This window comes from Chaetodon trifascialis, chromosome 23 (assembly GCF_039877785.1).
Source record: "Chaetodon trifascialis isolate fChaTrf1 chromosome 23, fChaTrf1.hap1, whole genome shotgun sequence".
Taxonomy (NCBI): Eukaryota; Metazoa; Chordata; class Actinopteri; order Chaetodontiformes; family Chaetodontidae; genus Chaetodon; species Chaetodon trifascialis.
Window position 1 is genome coordinate 14,616,679 of NC_092078.1, and position 16,866 is coordinate 14,633,544.

The following is a 16,866-nucleotide window of genomic DNA, read 5'->3' on the forward strand; positions in this document are numbered from 1 at the left end:
CCCTCTCCTGGCATCCTACCTGTGTGCCTGACACAAAGCCCATTTTCAGCCTCTCTGTTGCCTTCCTCTGTGAGGCAGCAGCATCAGCAGCGCCCATGCATCTGTTCGCCCTCCATACCTGTGGGGTGCCAGGTAGGTTATTGGCTTATGATAACCACAGCTGTAGCTGAGTTGCTGGGCGACAGGAGGCTGGAGGAGGAGGAGGAGGAGGAAGATGGTTGTAATTTCTATAAGCTACCTGTTTGATCGAGGCACATCTGTGTGATGTGGACGCGCAGACCCAGCAAACCTCCCTTTTTTTTTAATGTATTCCTATTGTCTACCTCGGCTGACTGGGAGCGTGCGCTGGCTGGCGGTTGGCCGGCCAGTCGACCACTTCATCATAGGTAGGGGGCGTGTTCGGGGAAGGGAAGGTATGGAATGGGATGATGTCACCGTGTCTGCCAGGCTTTGTGTCGCTCAGCCGGGCTCGCCGCGCTCAGCATCCACCCATAGCGTGCTGCTGAAGATTCAGGCGAGCATCTCCATAGTAGTGTAAGGAGCAGCCTCCTTTTCATCGACAATTCAGGGGCTCCATGAATCCACACATGACACAATCTGGAATCATTGCAACAAACAAACATGCAGCCCCCCCCCCCCCGGCTCGCGCCATCGAGACCCCATGATGTTACTGCCACATGCTGTTTGTCCACTCATAAACCGTGCAGCACACATGACAAGCTCAGTAACACATGCACTTACAGAGGTGCATAAACACACACAGACCCCCGTCTCACACACACACACACACACACACACACACACACACACACACACACACACACACACACACACACACACAATGCCTATTTACATGTGTGAAGCTATGTGTCCTATTGTCTGCTGTTTCTCTGTTACAACTGTATAATCCATTATTACTCCATGTTGGGCTCTTGAACACAAAGATATTTGCTCTCAAAGGCTTTCCCGAAGACAAGATTAGCAGGCTGGGGGCTGCATGGGGCTGTGCTTTGCTCAGTAAGATTTAAAATGATGTAATAAATGGAAGGTCTCAAACGTTGCACTGTGCTTTTGGCGTTCGGGTCTGAAAGCAGACGAGGAGTGAGGCGAGACGAAACATCACCTCTGAAGAGATAACGTTAGATTCGGGAGCATTTTTCTTAAGAGCACCCACACTCTTATCTCTTCATTAGACAAGTAAAACAGTATTTCATGGCCTGCAATTTGCACACATGTAATTGCCTACTTGTGCTAATGATTGGATGGTTATTGGCGGAGCAGCTAATTAAAGCTTTGGTGGATCCGAAGGTTTTTAAGTTATTTAGATTCGATGATACAGCTGCAGCCACGACTAACTACAGTATGTCTCCAGTGGCAGCACTGCTGGAGGGATTGATTTGGTATCCTAGCCTTGTATCTACATACCAACCTGATAAAATGTCCCAAGCAAGCACCACCATTAACACAGCTGTTAAGTGTTACTGCATAATCAATCACTGCCAACACACTCCTTTAACTTCCTAATGAGCAGGAGGCCTTGAGGTTGGACTTGCAGCACTGCACCTATAGCCCAGACGCTTGCCTCAAATGCTGACTCGGACAAAGGCTCCGGTGCAGGTGTGCAATTTGTCAGCCGCTGTCCTTTTGTGCGGACCGAGGCCACGAGCTGCCGCCGCTGCCACCGCTGCCTGTACTGTACACTGCTGCTCTGAATCACACCGCCGAGCTGTGAATCATAGACCTCAGACGGATTCCTGTGTTGTGCTCAGCAAAGAAAATATTCAGATGTTGGAAGAGTCAGACACATTCAGGGGGCTTTTACACCCAGAAAAAAAAGGGTTCCTCGAGGGTTGTTTGATCGGGAAAGTCATGGTGACTCAAAGTGGGCTCTAATAGCTCAAATTACACTGAAGAATTAAGGGAGCCTCATAAAGAATCCATCGCAGTACTAAAACACTCTGTTAAAACTGCTGATTTACAACATTTCAGGCGTTGTTGCCAATAACAAAAGAAACATTTGCATTGAGATTAACTCCCACTTTCCCGCTTTCCGTCTCTGATCCATACACAGGGACCGCAGATAATGCTCGTACACGAAATCCGGAAGAAGTCCTCTGTCACGCGGCAAGCAATGTGTTTTACAGTCTCGAGAAATAAAAGAAGCGCCGAGTAGTTAGCCTGAGCTAATCTCACATAGCCAGACCTCCGTCTCATTAAGCTCATGCAGATCTGGAGAAATTCAAGCACTTAAGTTGGTTACAATAGGACGGGGGCGCAGCGGGCTGTAATAACCTCTGAAACTCCAACTGTACTTGGCTGAACTTGCTTCTGCTCAGATAACGGCTGTGAGAGATTACACGCGAGCGGCGGCAGCAGCTACTGTGGACGGCGAAGGAAAAACTGCCACTTCCAGAAACTTGTCAAGATTCCCCGAAGAGGATCTCGTGGATCACCGCTTGTAGAACTATTTATAGCTCGGCGAACCTTTCTGGAAGCGTTCTGCCGTGGCGTTCGAGGCTAACGAACCATTTCGTGGTGCCATAGTGAACCCTTTCCGGCTCAGGGTGTAGATCTGCAGCGACATATGTAGTGAGGCAGAAGTCTGTTTTTAATTTTGATCCCAGCGAGTGAGATATGGCTCTGGAGCATCCTACCGTTAATATGCGAATTCGGGTCATGGTTTTTTTACGGCATCTGAATGAAGCCTATTTACCGAAAAGCATCGCTAATTGACATCAGCCACTGAAAGCAATCAGTGAACCAGTTGTAAAGCTCAATCTGGGAATGGAGCCTGTGATGTTCTAACGTACATCCACGCCTGTTGTTCCCAGTTGGGTCCCATTCAATCAACAAATTCTTGGCGTTTCTGTCCCGGCGGGTGTTTGTCAATGTGTGACATGATGATTGCTTCTCTCAGTTGATATGTTTGTTTAAGGGCATTCCTCTGGACGCGAGTGTCCTATAATGCTTTTTGAAGTGGCGCTTGGAGAGGGAGAAGCAGCCTGCGTGCCCGTGTGCAGACGATCCAGTAAAAACCTGATCGGGCACAGAAGAATTGAATTCATTATCGAACTCGTGGCCGCAGATGAATTCAATCCAGAAAGTGTACACATTTCCTTTGAGCATCCTCAGCAGCTACATGAATGTTTCTCAAGTGAAGCCCCAGGATTTAAAGGCCCTATAATCTGATTGTGTTTGACAGGCCGGGGGCATCCAAGTTATAAAAAGAAGAAGGGAGAAAAAAAAAAAACACATCCCCTTAAAAATGTTTCTTTATGCAGAGTCCCCCGAGCAAGAGAGGAACACTTTATCACATCTGACTGAATCTATTGGCCTTGTTTTCCCAAACTGCACGGCCACATTCTGCAGCGAGGACCAATTTGGGGTGATGGAGAGGGGGGTGGGGCGGCTTACAGAAAAAGTTGTTTGAGGGGAGAAGTGGGAGAGGAGGAGGAGGAGGAGGGGGGACAAAGAGGGGTAGTCTTGCGGGCAGGTGGGTGAAGCTCGATTGAGAGTGATTAGAGTTTTTTTTGTTTGTTTTAGAGGTGGTGAGGAGGGGGGGTGTATTGTAGCACGGGAGGAGGGAGTGCTGGATGAAAAGAAAAGCGAGCCGGGAGAGAGGGACGAGGATGAAGGAGGAGGAGGAGGAGGAGGAGTGGTCGGGAGGCCAGCGGCTGAGAGAAAGGGACTATTACTCAGGCCTGACTGCTCCCTCAGTGGGGACAGTGAAGCCGCTCATTCAGACAGAATATGGTCGAGGCTGGTTCAAAGGCTACGTTTGCGCCGGGATCGGGAGTGATTGAACCCACATCTGAGCTGCCAGCCGAGCTCTTCCTCTGCCCTCGTCCCCGCTGAGGTTAATTGGCATTAATCGCTGTTGCTGTTAACTTTCTTTCTCGCTTCTTTGGCTTTCTCCCCCAACGCGAGCCTTTTTCTGCTTAGCAGAGTTCATTCTTTCTCTCTTTCTGTCCCCTCCTGGACTTCTTTTTTTTTTCTCAATATGACTCCTTTTTTCTCTCCCCCCCACCACCACCATTACTTCTCCTTCTCTTTCCATCTACCCCTTTCTCTCTCTCGCTCTCTAATAAGTTCCAGATGTGGTTCTTGCATTCCTCTGGTCGGTGGAGAGAGAAAGAGAAGAGGAAAGGGGAGGGGGGTGGTATGAGTGGGGGGGAGGGGGCAGGAGGAGAAGCACATGAATTAAAACAGGGAGCACATGATGAGGAAGAGGAGCCCATGTACTGTAACACACACACACACACACACACACACTAACATGCACTGGAAAACATGCACACACACAAGTAGAGGGAGGGAGAATTGATGCATTTCTGTGTCTGTGTGTGTTTTAAAGGGAACGGGGGAGGGGGGATGTCGGTCCTGCAACCTCAAAAGTTTAGGGACATTCTCCTCCTCCTCCTCCTCCCCCCCTCCTCCTAGCCCCCTCCCTCCGCAGGAATGTGGCTGACGCTGATGATGTCACTTCATTTCTCCGCTCTCCCGGTTTCTGCTGCTCTACGGGGACAGGGCCGAGGGAGAGAGGGGGAGAGATTCGACTGGCTCCATCCATCTTCCCTTTACGATAACAACATTAGGGTCAGCCGTCCAACTAAATCGGGTACCACAGCGCCGCAGCGCTCGCCGTCCTCTTGTCATGTAATTTAACAGCCTGCAGGCTAAATTGTTGCCGTCCGCAAATAATGAGGGGCCCATCTCTTAGTTGTAATAATCATCATGGCTTTGAAGTCCAGTCATTAAAACCATTCTGTGAAGATGCATTATTTTTTCAAACACTGCCTTTCCCAACTTAATACTGTACCCTCAAGGCTAAGCTTACCTTAACTCAGTTTACATGCTTTCAGTTCCAGTCATGACAAGTTGATCGAAGATGCGCTGCATGGCCAAAAGTATGTGGACCATGTGCATTAATATGCTGCTATAAGAAGCCCCACTCGCCTGGTGTCAGGCTCAGATTTGGGGGGATCTGGCTGCAGGGATTTGCTCCCCCAGCGCTGATGTTGGGCGATAAGCTGCACGATGGGGTTGAGGTCAGGGCTCTGTGTGGGCTTGTCAGGTCCTTCCACTCCAAACTGGGAAAACCATTTCATTTCATGTGAAACAGGACAGGGACAAACAGAAAGTTTGAAGCACACTATTGTCTAAAATGTCAGCGTGTGCTGTAACATTACAATTTGCCTCAGTTGGAACGAAAGGAAACTATGAAAAACTGCACCAGACCAAGGCCACGGACTTCTGTGGGCGTACTTTTGGACATATGAAGTGTAACATGATAGGACGTTTTTAGTTTTTCTCAGTAAAAATTGCTTCTCTGAGAAGATTTTAGTCCACATGTCTCACGAGGGAATGCTCCTCATTTATCAGACAAGCTCGACTCTATTTTTCTAATGCTATCCAAAGGCATACGAAAGTGTAGAGTACTCCACCCGGATTTATTATCACCCTGCTCACGTTGCTTTGTAGCCATTTAGCGTCTTTGCTATCAGCGAAGAAACCTCCTTCAAAGCGACAGTGTGCTCTGCTGGTGATATTAGCAGGAGGGTCTGTACGAGCATTGCTTCACTGCAGGAGGTCAAGGCCCCGGGTTTTTATTGGATGGTGTGTGACAGATGACATTGCAAGAAGCTACAGTACATACCAATAAAATTAGATTACACTGGATTGAATTAAAGCAGACCTTGGAGGAGGTGATTTATCGACGGCACGCTGCTTGTAAAATAGTCCTGCTGAATTCCATTACCATGCGGCGCTGTAACGCGAGGTGTATCGGCTGACCCTCTGAGAGCTGTCACAGCTGATGGTCCTGATGTTTACTTGCTGGATCACGTGGCTGTTGGAGGCAGAGTGGCTTTAGGAATGGGTCGCTGCCCAAAATCAATGTTGAGCCACTGCCGTGAATTATTGATTCATTATGATATCGATTGTGCCGGTTGAATATGGCGGCGACCCCTGCGCTACCAACTAAACAGCACACTGCTGCAGAGGAGCAGCTTGATATGTACGTGTCCCCTCGTGGAAGCTCATCCAGAGGACGGCTATTGTTAGTTCTGGTCACCCTTGGTTACAGCAGAGTATTCTTTGTCGGCCGCTCGGCGCGCCGGCCGCACAAAGGCTCGTGGATTACCAGCGACGGGCCGGCTTTCCAGCGCTTGAGCATATTCATGTGCCCGTAATGTGTCAGATGCCTCATCCACGAATTATCATATTACCCACCGCTGATCCTGGGGTTGCCATGGCCACCATGTCTGTCATCGTGTCAGTGGTCCTCACTGGCTGTAGCCATGGTAACAATGTCTGTAACAGAGGTTTGGTACAAATAAAGCTCTTCAGATGTGAAATGCATGTACGAGAGGAGCCCCAGAGAATGGGAGGGTAGCACTCATGCACGCACACACACATACGCACACACACACACACGCACGCACACACTCTGCCTGCACAAACACACATATTGATAGAAAATGAGCGCACACTTTCACAGGAGCGTATACGCTCTCATTCACACAGTCGTATCAGAATAGACAAAGACAAAGCGCAGGAGTAATTTTCCTCCCGCCATTTCCAAATAAACGTGTTTCCACAGCAACCATTTTCATAGTAATGGAGAGGGGGGAAGAGAAGGAGGGCTGACGGAGAGGCAGACGTGCTGGAAGGTGGAGAGGTAGCCCAAGAAGGGAATAAAGTGGTAGGTGGAGGAAAGAAGGAGGAGTGATCGGCTCTAAGTAGATGCCTACCAGACAAAGGGAAGTGAATAGGGAATGAGGAGGGGGCAAGGCCACAAAGGAGATGAAGAAAGAGAGAGGTCGCTGACTGCTAGTAAGGGGGTGGACGGCAAGGTGAGAGGACAGAGGAAGGGAGCGAGCGGGCAGACAATGCGGCAGACAAAGGAAGGAGTCCTCTCTTTCTCCCCTCCGCTCCGTCCCCACCTCCAGGAGTCACCTTTGTGTTTGAGTGACATGCTGTCAGCGGGCTCAGCGGGTCGCCTCCTCTCACTCCCCGCTCCTCTCCATCTACGGCTGCGGATTGTTCCTATAGTGCCGTCGCCATGGTTACGGGTTATTATGGCCATCCTGCCAGGCGGCCATGTTGTTGCGAGAAGGCAGGCACAGGTGGTCGAGTTCCCACAGCCAAACAGATAGAGGGAGAGACCGCACACGCCGGCTTGCTGCATGGACATGATTTAAGGCGGAAATGATTGGTCGATTTATTGATTAATTGGCTGATAGAACCTTCGTTGAATTGTTTAAATCCTGAAACTTGCAGCTTCCCGCCTCTCAAACACAAGGATTTGCTGCTTCTCTCTGTTTTATATCATATTAAACAAATATCTTTGGGCTCTTAGTTGGACAAAACAAGCAATTTGGGCCTGCAAAGCGAGTTTTTCCGCTATTTTCTGACATTTTGTAGACTGGAGATGAATCGGCAATGAACATAATCATTACTTGTTGGTCTACATACATTATACAATGCATAAACCATGCATGCATTCATAAAAATCTATGTAGGTTCCATGCATACATAGTGCTTGTATACATTTACAATGCATAGTGCTGTACTGCATTAAAATTTAATATCTCCAGGACAGCTTTTTAAGCGCTAAAACAAGCATCTGTGTTTGAAATAAGTTAAGATGGAACTTAAAAGGCGAGCTCAGGTAGTAAAATCCAAAGGGTCTCATGGGCGCACTGACAGACAGACGTCTTGATGTATGTACAGACATACAGAGGAAACAGGGAGGGCGAGTCAGCGCCACATGACTCCTATGGCTGCAACTTTGTCCTGAAACAATGATGTCATCCTCCTCCATCACACTTCGCAGCTCTGTGTCTGTGGACCTCGCCGTCTCTTTGTTCTCCCAATCCCTGCATCTCATTTTCAGGCAGCCCCTCTGTAACACCAACACATCGGCCACACGCGGCGCCGATATGGAATTAGGCTGATAACAAAATCAATTTGGGGCAGATTGACTAACAGTGGAGAGAGCGGAGAGGGAGAGTGAAAGAGAGGAATAATGAGAGGCCGGTGCGACCGACTGACTATTAATTGAATAGGTGGAGGGAGGATGAGGTCATTGAAAAATGTTTTTCTTGAAAATGGGTGTACCGTGCATGAGGGAGGGTTTCATCAGACACACAGATGCATACACGCGTGTGCGTTCGTAGACACGCTCGTACAGAAAACTTTTTTTCGGGCAGTTACTTTACACGTCAGCTGTTGCTATGGTGACGCAAGTCCGTGATCCAGCTGAAGCGCGGGATTGGCTGGAGAGGAGAGAGGGAGAGGAAGGCAGGGGGACTTTGTCGGAGAGAGGGGTGCAGAGGGGTACAGGGAGAGGGCCAGACACAAAGATGATTAGATCGATGCATAACAATCCATACAAATGCCATTTTATTTCATTGCGTCTGATTCGTTGAGACTGAGTTCCACCAGTGAGCCTCCACCACATGGCGTCACTTCCAGCCTCGGCTTCTGTCCCGTACAGAGAGGCGAGGCAAGCCTGTGTTTAAAAGCTGTAAAGCAAGCTTTGACATTCACCACCCAACAGCGGGGTGTGTGGCAAATTAAGAAATGCAGGGCATATGAGCAGCACACTTACTAAAAATAGCTCAGAATATCTTTGCATGAATATACCCTTTCAGTAATTTTCAGCAACAAATTGACGGTTCATTACCTTGCTATTAAAACACCATCGCATGGTGCGAGAGGTGCTCTCGGGCTAAATTGCTGTGGTGGCTCACACTATGGCGGCGTGTGGCCATGCTTTTGGTGAGTCACCCGGCGAGGCTGTGCGTGCTCGCCTTTGGCTTTGTGTCTGCTTTGACAAGCCGAGGTTGGTGTCACAGTGTCTGCAGGGGCTGTTGTCCTAGGCTCCAGATTAATCCTAATCCCTTTCCAAACTTTGGCTTGGGCTGTACTTAATCCTAGACTAAACTGAGACCCGTTCCCAACGGAGATGGAGATGCTCCTCTGGCTTGACGGTTTAGTCCGAGTCCGAGTGTAATCCATGTTCAGGAAACCGCCTGAACGTGTCGATTATATGTTTGGGGTTTAGAGCGGTTGTGTTTGTGTGAGTGTTGAGAGGAAATGGTTAGCCCATGTGGTGGAGGTTAGGTCATCTGCGCTGCCTGTTTTTGTTTGCACGTGTGTGTGTCCATGTGCGTGCGGTCACGGTCGCAGCTCTTTGTGACGGTGGTCTTTGTGTGGACAGGGTGCTCGGAGTCTCCCGGTGGTGTCTTGGGGATCAGTGACTCAAGGAAATCAGGACACACTCTAAATTTGTCACTGCAGCATAACCCACATAATGAAAGAATACAAGCTCCCTTGCATACACCCTCCTGCCTTGCCTTTGCTCTGACTGCTCTCTGTGTGTAGATTTCCATCTTTAAACACACAGACACACACCCACAAGCACATGCACTCATGTTGACAAGTGTTAACTGGGTAATATGGAAATCAGAAGGCGATGAGCACATGTTTAAATGAGTCAGTGTTTTCAGTCCTCAGCCTTTGCATGGGTGTTTTCTCTGCAGATTGTGTAGCTTCCACTCAGAGTATTCAGTTTGGATTATGTTTGTGGTTTACTGAAGCAGTTGAGGGAATACCTTCAGCTAGCAAATCTGAGGTGGTGGAGGAAAGGATTTGCTTGCCCTCAGGCTACTGTCAAGGTTGCGAGGTACTTTAAACCTGGCTAAAGTCTCTTTACACTCATGTATATCTGAGAAAAGGCTTTTCACGCTTTATGGGATCGTGCAAATCCACGCTATACAGTCCAATAATTAGCATTAGACCGATGCGAGTTTCATCAGAATTACCTTTTGTTTATAATGCCGTTTTTTTCCAAAAATATCTTGCTGATTATACATTTTTGCACCTTAATTACCACCACATAGCTGTCATACGTGCTTGCTAATGATGAGCATGTGACATGATGCACGTCTTAAAGACATGGCTATAATTAATGTTTTTTATATTACAGTGGATCACAGGACTGCTTTTACTGTATGTTCAGAATAATCAGCTCATTATTTTATTTTTCTGGCCTGCAGCTCTACTCTACTCAGCAATGTTTTCACCGATAAACCCACTGTACACTACCTGCCCGCACTAAATGGCAATGAGTTAGCAAGTAGCTGGTGAGAACAGGGAAGCATTAACAGCTAAAGAGCCAGATATTTCCCCCAGGAGTTAGTGGAGACCCAAAACAGAGCTGTAGTAAAAGGAAAGTGGATATTAGTATCATTAGTTAGGTGGCCAGAAAACAACTCCAAATCAGTGCTAATATCACTGTGGATTTGCTGAATGTGTAAATATGCAGCGGTGACGTCAGTGGTGTGTTTATGTAAAAAAAAAAAAAGAAACATTGCGGGCAGAAATGATGAAATGATTAATTGTTTGGATCGATTGACAGAAAACCAATTGACTGCATGTGATGTGTCTCTCTGTGAGTTGCACTGTTGTTTCATAAATCTCTTGTTTTAGTAATTTGCCAAGTAAATCACTGTAAATGAAACATGTCAAGGTTTTGGATTTCAACAATAAAAAACACTTCAAAACTCAGTCAATGTGGTTCATTGGACACTGCTGAACCCCGATTGGCACATGGAAGCAGGTGACGCTGACTGAGCTCCACCAACTGATGAGAAGAACACAGAGAAAAAACGATTCTCTGAATAACCAAAAATTGTTCCAATTTTGGCAGAACATTGTGTCTTCACGTCGGACCCAATCGCTCCAACTATGAGAATGATTGAGAAAATAAGTTTTCATTAAAAGAGGCTCCCCAGATCCCAGATTCTTATGAAACAAATACATGGACTCCGCATGGCTCGTATGTAGTGAGCATACTGTAACAGTCATAGTTTCCTTCCTAGTGGCCATTCAAAGGCATCTCTGCGCTGACTTCAGCTTTGAGGTATGCTGGTTGCAAGCTGGTGAAAACATGCATTCCTGCGGTGTCTTTCCAGAAGGTTGAAGGCTTTGTGACTTATGCGACGCGATTCTACCTCCTGACGTTTCACAGCCAATCATTGTTGTGGTGTCTGCTTTGTTTATCTTAATTCATTAATCCAGTTAATCTGGGTGTTCCTCAGGGAGCAAATTAGGGGCTGCTGTTTTTTTCTTTTTTCAGCTCACTGCTAAATTATTCTAGGTATGCATGCTGCAAAGCTCCATCTGCATCTGATTCTCTTTTCAGCGTGTATCCTTGCACATCTCCTTTATCTTCAGAATATTAATGTGCTGCACTGTCAGAAGCCATTGTTGTGATTGGTAAGGAAATCTTCTTGCATGACTGCGTTCTTTTGTATTATCAGGCATATTGTACCTCTGCAAATCACACCAAATCTGACATGATAGGAGGAGAGTGCATGTCTGTGTATAAAGGGAGGGGGAAACGTGAGAGATAGGGACTGAGGGTCATGATGGGGAGGCAGGAGGTGGGGTGCACAGGCATATGGCAGTTGTTAAAAAAAGTGAGAGAGATGGGAACCTTCGGAAGAGCGCCGGAGGGCCCAGAGGGAGAAGTGTGAGGGAATGAGAGAGGGAGTGTAAGGGAAAGAGGGGAGGGGACAAGTGATAAAAAAGTAGAGAGGACAAGTGAGAAGGAGAGATGTAAATGGTAGGAGGTGAGGAAAAAGGAGTGAGGGAAAAAGTGAGAGAAGAGAGAGACGGGTGAACGGGGGAATGAGAAAGAGAGGGAGAGAGAAAGTGCTGGAGGGCTGATATTTAATGTGATAAATGAGTTGTGACAGTCCGCCTCTAACCCCCTTCCAACCAGCGAGGAGGAGGAACACAGAAATAGAAAGCATTATGGGTAAAAGGACATATACAGCATTATATATGTATATAGAAAGAAGGAGGCACATACATACTGTGGAGAGGGAGAGGTGGAGGAAAATCAGTGCAGGCAAAAGGACGTTCATACACAGCATTATGGATGTACAAAGTGAAGGAGGCGGGTGGGGATGCATACATATAGAGGGAAAAGCAATTTGGGGAAGAGGCATACAACATGCAGAGAGAGAATAGAAGGGGAGCTAATGGCAGAGGTGGAGGAGGATGGAGGGGGGGTGTGATGCAGCATCGGGTTAATGATCTACAGTACGAGATTCTTCGAAATAAGTGGGAGAGGAGAGAAAAATGAAAGCGAGAGTGGAAAGAATGAAAATTTAAAGCGAGCTGCGAATCCTCCACGGTCCTCTATTGTACGGGCGTCATGTCTTCAAGGGACAGCTAATTACAACTTGTCATCGTACAGCGTGGAACAATAGCAGAAGGGTTTTTTTTTTCTTGTTTTTCCCCCCTCATGTTGGACGGTGGGTCGGTGGGTCGGTGGGCCGGCGTGGCACTGGGCTCTCTGCTGTGGTAGTGGACTGCAGACCGGAGGGAGAGAGTCGAGGAGACAATGACAGCCACTGTAGCTTTGGTTGGGGAGTGGAAGCCTGGGAGATGACTCATAGGGAGGAATGAAGAAGGGAGAAACAGAGAGAGAGACGAGAGGGAGGGCCAGAGAGTTTTGAAGAAATAAAAGTCAGGAGCGAGAAGAAAAAGGGGTGTGAGAGACCCAATGGCTGAAGTTTGCCTGTTTGATCTCCCAGCTCCTCTCTCCTGAGTCAGCATTAACCACCTCTTCGCCTTCTTTCTTCTTCTCCAACTCTGTTCTCATTTCCTACTTCTTTGACACCTCCGTCTTTCCGCGCCGCTCTCTTCTCCTCGGCGCTCGGCTAATGGCCGCGAGCCAACGTGTGATCAAAGATGGCATTCCATTTCTGCTGGAGGAATGCAGTTTTCAATCAATTAACCATAAAGCCGCAGATACAATAATATGCTACATCTGCGGTCGGGGTGATTTCACAGTAGCTTGCTCGCAGTATGTGCACGCTGAGAATGAGAAAGTCCCTAACTTATCCCTCTTTTCTCCTTATTCTGCATCTGTCTCTCCAGTGTGGACGGCGAGGTTCTCTCAGGAGCCGGCAGACCAGTCGGTGGTGCGGGGCCAGAGGGTGATCCTGTCCTGTGTTGTGTTCAACTACTCAGGCATTGTTCAGTGGACCAAAGATGGCCTGGCTCTGGGCATCGGAGAGGACCTCCGGGGTGAGACATCATACAGCCTCCTCAGGCCTCCTTCACTCTGTCCAGCATGTGACTAAGACGGGCTTTTCAAAGCTGATTCTGATACTTTCGGACTGCAGCTGCTGATGGGCAAAAGCTCATGCTGCGCATTTCCAGCGAGAGAACTTTTCTAAATGTCTTGAGTTCTTTCTGGTGCTCTTTCCACCACAATTGCAACGACGGCTCAGCATTTACTCATTTAACTTATCAGGCCGCGTTTCAGACTGTGGAGGGAAGATGCGTTTAATGTTTTAAAGCCTGTTTTATGCTTACGGTGGCGTCTGGCATCAGATTTGCTCTGGAGCTGAGCTCAGTGTGACACTCCACTAAGGTGCCACACGTAAAATTTTGGAACTCTTCGTAAAATTTGATGTTTTCACTTTTGAAGGTGATCTTTGAAATGATATGAAGTTTACACACACACACACACACACACACACACACACACACACACACACACACACACACACACACACAACAACGCTGTGTCCTGCTTAGACCAGTGATTTTCCAGCCAGGGGTACTTCTGCATTTACCAGGGAGTATAAGGATAGATAATATGACACCAGGCTCACAGTCTGCAGCCATGCTAGCAGCTCCGTGAGGCCGTATTTAGGCACAGCTAAAGCTAACATCAGCTCTCCATTATTGTTCCAATAACCATTAAACTACCAGCTATAGGCTGACACACTTCCCACCAGCCGGAGTCAGTTAGAAAACCTGGACACTTTGTGCTGCAGTTGAGAGTATGTGAAATACAGTTAAGAAGCGAGCCAAGATGTTGAAATAGGCAGAAGTAATGGATGAATGAAACCAGACCAAACCTCCTGAAAAAGAAAAGCGTTAAATAAACAACAAACTCAGTGGTGGCGGTGATGGGGTGCATGAGCTCGTCTCACATGGTCATGCCAACATTTGCCTTATGACAATAAAAACATCTTTTTTAACCAGCAAATGCTTTTGCCAAATATCCCTCAGCTGAGCTAACCGTGCCGTTTCAGTGCTCTCTCGCTGTATTTTGAGTGATACACGCTCGCCCAGTGTGACATTGCGTGTTTGTAACTGCAGTGGCTAATGCATGCTGACAAAATGTTTTTGCTGCTGAATGTTTGAGTTACAGCTAGATTGAGCCAGCAGAGCAGTTTGGGCCAAGAGATGTAAGAGTCTACTGTTATGCTAAACACAGCCAGACTGCCACAGCGGCCGTCCTATCACACCAGCTCGTGACAAATTGTGCACTTATTTAGGATGACTTTGGCCACCTTCTGCACACATCATCCAGTGTTTGATGGGGGAATTTTAAGATCCCGCGGGCGCATTTTACTGACACCCTTCTGTGAGCTTGAGGAGCGTCACATCATCACCTCTGTCACATCAGCAGTGGGTGACACTGACTGGCTAATATCTGATTTTTATTGAATCAACGAGTACGTAGCCCTCGTGCTGCCGTGCAGCTCCGTGTCCTTCCTGTTTGCTCCAGCCTTTGCGTTTTTTGTCCCTTGTCATGAAATTTCCAGTTTGATTTATCAAGCCTCCCGCTCGTCCGTCTGTCAGCAACAGCAATTTACGACGCGGCTTATCTGACTTTGACAAAACTTGGGGGAATGATGCATCTCGTGGCTGTGTTGCAACTTTTTCAGAATTGCGCTGATTAGCCCGAAGGGGGCTGTGCAATTACTGGCCAAACCAAGTGGGCATATTTTTAACTGATTGGTCCAGAGGGAGACTGCATCATTTGTGACATGCTGTTGCCTTGTTTTTCTGAATTGTCGTTGTTGTTTTTCCAAGACTTTCTGGTTTAATTTATTTTCCTCCTCTTTCCTTTGCTTTGGTTACCTTTCACGATTTTTCCATTTCCTTTTGTTTTCTCCTATCGTCCCTTCTCATCAACTGTATGCCACAGTTTTGGATTTATCTTTTAATTCTTTGGCTTCTTAATCACCCTCTCCTCTCCTCTCCTCTCCTCTCCTCTCCTCTCCTCTCCTCTCCTCTCCTCTCCTCTCCTCTCCTCTCTGTCATGCTATTCCTTCGTGACCTCCTCATCTAAGCTCCCTTGTTCCTTTCTCTCCCTCCTGTTCTCCTTCTTACAGCTGCCTCTGCTGAGCTGAGCCCTCTCTCCTATTCTTCATTTAACTTCTCTACCTTGCCTCTCTTTCTCTCTCCTTACCTTCACCTTGCTTGACACACTCTCAGTTCACTCTCTCCTCTTTCTCTCAACCCTTCCGTCTCTTCTTTCTCTCCTCCTCGTCTGCCCCCTCTCCTTTATTTTAATCATATTGTTACTGTAATGGTCCAGTGCTTCAAGCCAAAGCTTTTAAATAAAAACATGTGAATGAACACTGGCCGCTTCATGCACACGTACACTCAGTGGGGGTGTGTGTGTGTTTGTATATGAGGCTCTGTCCCTCCGCTCCCCCGCCTCATTCTCTGGGCTTTTCATACGCTTTCTCGCTCCCGACATTTCACATGCAAATGCACGTATATACAAAGCGCACACACATGCACACATGCATGCAGAAACAAGGACACGCAAGGTTAGGCAAGCAGCAGAGCTCAGTTCGGAGGCTGTGCATGGAAACGGCACAGGGAATTTCACATGCAATCTACGTCTGGGCAGCAAACATGAATTCTGCACCAAGGACTGGAGTCGATTTGAGTCCTCTAAAACGTTGCTGTCATAATGCATTCATCTTTTTCCCCCTGCTGGTGAGAGAGAGCATGGATGCCACCTAACGGTGAGAATGCACAGCAGTGACACAGCTGGGCTGTGTGGCGGATGGGGGAAGGGGACGAGGATGTGTTGCATGTGTGCAACTGTGCATTGTGCAGAAGTGTGTGAATGTGTGTTTGGTCATGCGTTTGTGCATATCCATTGTATCATCTGGCCGTGCATGTCTCTGGTGTCATTCAGCCTGATGAAGAAAAAGGCAGATTTTTTTTTTTTTTTGCTTCATGTATGACACAGATCTGCTTTATGAACCGGAACAAGCTGCGTGTTTGTTCTCAAATTCTGATACAGACCACAGGCGTATGTGAAGATCCTGAGTGATGAATTAGCAGTTTGTATTTGAAAGGTCAAATATTGTATAATGGCACATATATATATATAGTGACATTCAGCTAGCGTAATATGAAAAAGTTAAATGTCCTGATTAGCATTTCAGGAAATAAGTGTGCCTAAAGTGTGCAGAAACATGAAGCTAAAGCCCAAATGTGTTCAACTGCAGAAGTGGTAGCAGATGGTTAAAAAACTGAATGTGTCTCATGTTACTTATGTCCGCTCTAAAAGTTGTCCCGCTTCTTTTACTTTAAATCTGCAATGTCTGTGTGTGTCCCAGCCTGGCCCAGGTACCGCGTGTTGCGTGTGCAGGAGTTGGGCCAGTACAACCTGGAGATCCTGTCAGCTGATCTGTCTGATGACTCCCTGTATGAGTGCCAGGCCCCTGATGCCGCCCTGAGGTCCAGGCGGGCCAAACTCACCGTCCTCAGTACGTTTGTGTGCTAGTGCACGTCTGCAGAAAGTGTGTGAGGTATTGTGTGTTTCTAACAACCTCCTCTCCCGCTGCAGTTCCCCCAGATGACCCGGTGATCGATGGCGGTCCGGAGGTGTTGCTGAATGCGGGGGAGTCCTACAACCTGAGCTGCGTGTCACGGGGGGCTAAACCGCCTTCCATGATCGAGTGGCTTAAAGATGGTCTGCCTGTGGACGGGGCTGCCAGTACCACTGTGAGTCTAAAA

At 47.6% G+C, this 16,866-nt stretch overlaps 1 protein-coding gene across 2 annotated transcripts in view; it reads left to right on the forward strand.

The window, feature by feature from the left end:
- Nucleotides 1–16,866, forward strand: part of kirrel1a (kirre like nephrin family adhesion molecule 1a) — a 29,965-nt gene that overhangs the window by 981 nt on the left and 12,118 nt on the right. For both annotated transcript variants that reach the window (XM_070993397.1, XM_070993398.1), the window contains exons 2-4: nucleotides 12,961–13,110; nucleotides 16,467–16,616; nucleotides 16,697–16,854. In XM_070993397.1, coding sequence (XP_070849498.1) covers nucleotides 12,961–13,110; nucleotides 16,467–16,616; nucleotides 16,697–16,854 — 458 coding nt within the window. The remainder of the gene's footprint in view (nucleotides 1–12,960; nucleotides 13,111–16,466; nucleotides 16,617–16,696; nucleotides 16,855–16,866) is intronic.